Source organism: Acyrthosiphon pisum, chromosome A1, assembly GCF_005508785.2.
Source record: "Acyrthosiphon pisum isolate AL4f chromosome A1, pea_aphid_22Mar2018_4r6ur, whole genome shotgun sequence".
NCBI lineage: Eukaryota > Metazoa > Arthropoda > Insecta > Hemiptera > Aphididae > Acyrthosiphon > Acyrthosiphon pisum.
The window spans coordinates 45,093,017-45,100,800 of NC_042494.1; the positions used below are offsets into that span (position 1 = coordinate 45,093,017).

A 7,784-nucleotide genomic window follows, 5' to 3' on the forward strand; every position below is an offset into this window, starting at 1 on the left:
AACATTCCTCAATTATTGTATATTACAAATTACAAAAGTTAAATATGATTATATTTTGACAATTTTTGCAAATCATTAAATGTCATTACATTCCGGGGCATGGAAGAGATATCAGATATTACCTATATCTAGTTATAAATTAATACATTGAATAAATAATTTACATAAACAATAATTAATATTTTGTAAGTTGATAAAAGTTATTAATAAACAGTGAATTATTTATGATAGTAACTGAAATATAATAATTCAAGTTTAATTAATTCTTACACGTTATAATTTTAATACATTTTTTTAAACGATGTAATTCAGTAATTTAAAATATATTTATATGAATAAATTAAAATATTACTTAAATAGGTATCTAATAATAACACAATTAAATTTCGACAGAGGGATTGAATTTGGAGGATAATTTGTTGTTGACTGTTGTATTCCTACATTTTTTCTAATTTGTAATTAGATCAAAATTTTAAATTTATAAAATATTATTTTGTTAATATACCATAAATAGATTCCTAATAAAACTTAAATCAATAATTACTGAAAAAATAAATTTATAATATGATATGTTTTTTAACAATAGTATAATTATAGAACTATATAGGTTCGTATCGTTCTTGTTATTTCGAAATAAAATAAATTTAATAGCTATAATAGTAAACACGTATCTAATAAAATTAAAAAATAAAACATTTAAATACATTTTTAATAGGTAGTTTATTATTTTAACTATATTTTTTATAATATGTTACAACAACCATTGAATCATGAACTTTATAAACATGAATAAACTTATAAGTTATATTAATATGTGTATTGTGTATAGATTGTGTAAATACATGGATTAAATCAAATTTTGATTTGTGTGAATTTAACAAAAAATATTTGGGAATGAACTTTTACTCGACAAAATATACACGGTGCACCATTACAAATAACAAACAATTACTTGTTTTACAAAAATAAAATATATAAAAATTAGTATACATCTTGGTATCTATACCACGATGTATAAATAGGTACATTATGATTTTATGTTTATAAAAAATAGCGTTATCTAGCAGTTAATTTTTTATTTTAAAATATTTTTTTTTTAAAAAACCTGTACTGTTTAATATAATATGTTAATACATTTGTGTTATTTATTTTGGATATAGCTATAAATTGTAAGACTTTTTTTGTTATTTTCTTAGACTACATTGCTTACCAAAAAAATATATACAGACATAAGTGTTGACATTACGTGTACACATCTGTGATAAAATATAAACCAATATCCAATTTTATGCAAATTACAAACCACAGCCTTTAATTAAATTATTTAAAATATTCATACCACATCACAAAAAATATTAACATTTATTTAGATCAATATTAATTAAATTAACCTTAATAATTAATGTATTTCTAATATAATAGGATAACATAATACAGTAGAACTTCGATTAACCGTCACTGTCGGGACCGGAGCTTTGACGGTTAATCGAATAGACGGTTAACAGAAATTTTGCAAAAAAACGTGTAAATACATATACATACACACATTTATTGTATTTTATATTTATATTATATATTTATCATATTTTACGTGTATACTTAAAAAAAAAAAAAATACTTACATTATAACAAATTATAAACATACATACCACACATATTATAAAAAAAAATCTGTCATTTTAGTTTGTTTTTTTGATTATTTTGAAGATAATTATTTTTTTTTTCGGCGGTGACCGATGACGGATAACAGAGAGTGACGGTCAATCGAGTGACGGTTAATCGAAGTTCTACTGTATTATGAAAATTATATTTATTTAGATTCGTATAATATATTATATTATGTATAATTGAACTGTATAATAGTATTATAATAATGGTTATTCTTATAGTTAAAAAGTGGTTAGGTACAAAAGATGTGTTTGTGTCATACATTGCATGCTTAATATATATATATTATTTTTTTTCAAATATCGTAGGTATGATAATGATAAAAAAAATAAAAATAATCGATATCAAGAGCAAATAGTGATTCTTAAAATACAATGCTATTACCGCAAATCTTTATGGTGAGACTGGAGATTCCAAAAGCTCTTTCATTTGTTTATTATTATTATTATTATTATTATTATTATTATTATTATTGAAAAATAGAAATTCTGCTGATACAGATCAAGTAAAGAATATTATTTTTGTTTGAAGAACAGTGTTCAGTGAAACAATTCGATAGCTTCGTACAACATTAACACGCATAAATATAACTTACCTAGGTACTGATATTGTTGATGATAGTAATAACACGCGTTGTGTGAAATAATACATTTATAACATATAAAATATTCCCAATAACATTAAACTCTGTGTGGTATAACGAACAATAAAACGTTGCATCAAAATCTAGAGAGTAGGACGCTATCATTCTGATTACTTATAATATTGTATAACATATAGCACAAATTGTGAGTGCTGTGGGGATAAGGCACACTTAAATCACTGCGTGATTGTGGTCCTAATCCTGCCCACCCAAAAATGCAGGACATGAAATTCCAAAAAAAAATGCATAGAAATATCCGAATATGTTTATATGTGTTTAATTTGTTAATGGAATAATAATAATAATAATAATATTTTTTTAACATTTACATATGGATAGATATATTTTATTATTACTAGAGATGTGATTTTGTAGAAAAACGCATTAATTTTAGCTTACTATTTTTAAACATACCTTCTCTAACGCAAAGTATGAATTAGGATTTAGGTTCATGAGTTCAATTTTAATAAATAACTACTAATCAATTCAATTTTTAAACTTTTATTTTCAATTCTATGCATTTTTTATTTATAATGTCTTTTTTTAAGTCATTTTATCACTTTTTAATACATTTTTTCGATATTTTTTATTTCAGTCAATCAAAACTATTTACGGAACACGTATATTATCTATATGTAAAATCACATATTTTATGAATTACTTATTTATTTAATTTTTGTGTAATAATTAATATTTCAAATGTTGTGTATACGCACAGAATCTTTAATAAAAAATATATCATGTTTAATAGGTTTTTATATTTTTAAATTTTGATTCATGATATTATAGTATTATACATATCATACATATTATTTTTATAAGAAATTTTCCAAGATTATTAATGAATTTAAAGGAATTTTTAATGAATTTTTCGGGATTTCTATTGCGTTTTATACTGCATTTTTTCGAGATTTAAAGTTTTTATTGGAATTAAATTAGCGTCCTTAATTATTCCAAACCATTAGTATAAAATATAATGTTCCTAAAATATGTGTACGCCTCTGATACGATGTTGGTCGTTTATAAAATATAAATTATCGATGAGATTCTGGAAATATGAATAGTAGCAATAATAAAGTATATTCCCTATCAAACCGGCAACTCGACGGAAACGGTACATAATATTATGAATACATAAGTAATGTTATAACTTATAACTTTAGACCTCTAAATTTATTTTGTTTCTATTATCGTTTAATAAATTACATATTGAAATTATGTTCGGTATTTTAAGAATACAATTTAAACAAGAGGATAGCCCCTTCGGGTTCACTTAAAAAAATTTGCAGCCCCTCAAATTTGCACCTAATTGTTTAAACCGTACCTACTCTGTGAGAGGAGACACATGACGAAAACTCCGCGAAACGTGCTGATAGTGGATTGAAACAACAACTAATCATCGATCTCAATTATTATAATGATAGGCATAATTTCTTTCTTTTTTTCCAAATCTTATGGGTTTTAAGAGTGTATCAGGTTGAATATTTCAAGGTTTTTTTGGGCGCAAAATCACATCATCGTAGCTTAAGCTTTTATAAAGTACATAAAATATTATATTATACTCTACTATAACAATCGTCAATTCGTCAAAATAATAAAAAAAAATATAAGTCATAACAACGACAGGAAGTACTTAATGTGTGATATAGCATAATATTAATATCATATAATAATAATTTATTCAATAACATTGCGTCTTAAAATTGTATAATAATATTATAGTCTTTCAACTGCTGTCGGCGAACTGCAGTTTTATAGCCGTCGGGTCTGGCTGTACGTTCTCCAGCGTGCCCGTGATGGGTATTCGGACGGTTTGCACCCGCTGCACCTTCGTCGGAGACGGTCGCTCTTCGCCGGGCCGCAGCTTCTCGGCCACCTGATGGTCTTCGCCATTGCCACTGACGCCACGGCCGCCCCTTATCACGGACGCCCAGAATCGGACGACGGTGAACACGAACCCGACGGCGAACACCACCGAACCGACGTAACGGCACGAGGCCAAGTGGTCGTTGAACGAGACGGCCCTCCGGTCGATCACCTCCATGTGGACGGACCGGCCGACCACCGGGTCCTTGGCCGGTATCAGGTGACCGGCGGCCATCGCCATTGCTCCCACGGCCATGACGGCCAGCCCGAGTACCGCATACACGCCGTAGCAGTGGCGATACCAACGGACTTCCGGTTCCACAAAGTATTTGAAGTCGTCATCGCCGCCGCCGCAGTCCTGCAAAATATTACGTCAAAACGGTCAGATTATGATGATAGCCAAAGCCGGCCTAAAAGAATCACACTCTTTTGATTTATTTTACCCAACAATCTTTTAGAAATTATCAATAATAATATTATAATATTACTGTCATTTTTTATCGGTTCTACCCCTGGAGTAGGGTGGGACTTCTCGAGAGACGCTTCGGATTTTCATTTTATTTTTGAGACCATCTCATCGTTTGTGATAATTATCGTACATTCGTATCGATTGGTTTATTGTTTTATTAATGTTTAAATTATAATAATTATAGGTGGTAATAAACATGTTTACAAAACAAATTATTTTTTGTGAATTTTCAATTTTGTCACCTGTACATAGGACCTTATTCATACGTTTTAAGGTCTTAAAGTTATTTGTAAATCTTTAAAAAATGTGTTTAACCATTTTTCAATGTTAGCTGATTTTCTTTCATTAATTTTTTTCTAGGAAAAAAAAATTAGGTTAATGTATACCTATGTAAGAAAGAGAATATCATTCATGATGTTCTTGCGGGTTTGGGTTTTTGTGGTCAAACTTTCTTTGATCTGACCATTTTTGAGAAGGGATAATCTTTTAGTTAGAAAAAATATAGGTTTATATATATAACGCTTTTTAATGGATTTTTTTTATAATATTCAGGTTTATTATATTCAGTATGAGTATGTTATTCCAGAGAAAATGTTGAAAGTATTTTAGAAGTCAAATACTAAGCAGTAAAATACGAAAATTTAAGTTTAATAATAAAACGATGGATGACCAATATTTATTAAAATGCAAAAAGCCTACACTTTTCATAAAGACAATAACAATACTGAAAACGTTTGGTTGAATAAAAAGATACCTAATTTTAAAACGTTTGTAATTAAAGTTAATACGACAAAACTTGTTTCATTATGCGACGGGAAATGGTTTAAAAAAAGGTAATCGTTAAATGGAACACATACACATAACACATTAATATACATATAGCCGCGTTGGACCGCTTTATAAATTATAACATATTATAACTTTCTGTTTAAGGCCTTACAGATTTACACTCCACGTAATAATAATAATATTCTTAACGATATATCATCCTAATGCGTATAGGGACGTCGAACTATCAATTACATTCGATCAACAGTCGTATAATCGACACACCTCTTACGGCCGAGGAATCGACGATACAAATATCGTATTCGGGTAATAAGTAGGTAATAACTATTATTACGAATACGGTATTTTTTTTTACAAATAGGAAGGGTAGTTTTTTTAGTGCAAGCACTCACCAGTCGTTATCGCCACAAATATAACACGCTATTAGTATTATCATATTATTATTATAGTGTCGTAGGTACGTTTGAAATGACACTCCATACACAACAGAGTATTTCGAGTTCGTGAAAAAATTATATTTTTGACGATTCTTAATTTCGTACATACGGCGTTTTTTGACGTTTTGAAAGTTTTATTCCGTGATATCCGTAATAGGTACATTAGTTTTCAAATTAAAAGTAAAGTAAAACCAAGTACCTACTTTAAAATATAATATATATATATATGGAGTTGGCTTTAAAAAGAAATACACTTTCATTTATACCCTTAAACAACATGACTTAATTACCTACCTTTTTTTTTGATAAAGTGTTTTTTTCAAATTTATTTTTAAATTTATATTATATTTTGTCGGTTTCATGTATGATTATAAATATATGATATATTCACTATATTACAGTGAAATTTTTATGTGGATATCACAGTGAGCTGGTTTATTAATGTTGAGTACCTATCCAAATAATGCCTACTTTATCAAAAATGTATAAAATAACTCATATCAATAGGTTAGTATATAGGTTAGTATAGGTACGGTTTTATTCACATATACTTATAAAAAAATATGTTTATAGTATTTTTTCGAAGTTCATAAAATGAATACTATAGTAGGTACAACATTTAATACATATAATATTTCCAAGAAAACAAATACCCATAAACCAAATTGCAAAGAACGACTTTTGCATAAAAAATAAATACTTTTTGAATACCTATTTAGTATTTAGTATATATTACAAAATGTATATTTATAGTCCAAAAAGCTAATCCAGATGAGATGAAAAAAGGGGATAAAGTAGGTAACCACTCTATTGTGCTAGTAGGTGTAGACACTCTACGAGGTACACTACCTCGTCATTGAGTAAGTCACAGTAATGTATATGTTTCATCGTTGAGTAAGTCACAGTAATGTATATGTTTCGTCGTTGAGTAAGTCACTGTAATGTATATGTTATCAATTTAAATTCAATGATAAAAAATTGCATACGAATACGGAATAACTATGGGAGTTTGCAATTTGAACCAAAATAAGAGTATGTAATTTGCACCATCGTCCACCGTAGATAGTTTAAAATAGTATTTGTAGTTTGCTCCAAGATGATTATCTATATCTATGTATTCGATTGACATGCAAGTGCCTATTTGATTATTCGTCAGTATCCTCGTTAACCCACATCCATAGATAATATAAGATGAAGATCTGTTCAGAGTGGTATAAAAGACAATTGTAGCTGGCCAATACTATCACAGATTATATTAGTATAATCTGTTGTATTATTTATCTTTACAATATTCTGATTCTTAAGATATAGAATTGTTTGTATAAAATGTCTACATTATTAAATTATTTGATTGATTTACTTCATTCCTTTCATACATTTTTATATTATTTAAATATATATTTTCATTTATATTGTGCTAAATGTAATAATGACAGATATTTTTTTAATTATAATTTTAGAAAACACTTACAAGAAATTAAATCATTGTAAAATCAAAAAAAAAAACTTCTGAGATATTTATCAATGTATTTCACTAGGTAAAACTTGCGAAGATTCGAGATTCAAAATCATTAATGACATTTTAATGGACAAATGCTTTTGGTATAGTATTAAAGTTGGTAGGTATAATATATTTATATATTTATTATAATTGGCCTATTTTTTTTCTACTGCTAAGAATTTTATCATAACATATTATTTTGATTGGAGAGTTTTACTTTTCTGTTAATCTTTTGCATCCTTATATTTTGTTTGAAATTTAATTATCTATTAACTAGGGCTTGAAACCGGTTACCGGTTTTTACCGAAAACCGGTAATTTTCCGGAATTTTGGGGAACCTATAATCGGTTACCGGTTAAGGCGGGTTCACAACTACCCGTGTCGTGCCTAACTTCCCCCAATGGCCCTGTC

The 7,784-nt window shown here is 27.8% G+C and overlaps 1 protein-coding gene across 3 annotated transcripts in view; it reads right to left on the reverse strand.

The window, feature by feature from the left end:
• Window positions 1–3,133: 3,133 nt before the first annotated feature.
• The window catches only part of LOC100167350 (neurensin-1), a 57,109-nt gene continuing 52,458 nt past the window's right edge, over window positions 3,134–7,784 (reverse strand). For all 3 annotated transcript variants that reach the window (XM_016806478.2, XM_008187332.3, XM_001947027.5), the window contains exon 4: window positions 3,134–4,535. In XM_016806478.2, coding sequence (XP_016661967.1) covers window positions 4,038–4,535 — 498 coding nt within the window. In that variant the 3' untranslated portion in view covers window positions 3,134–4,037. The remainder of the gene's footprint in view (window positions 4,536–7,784) is intronic.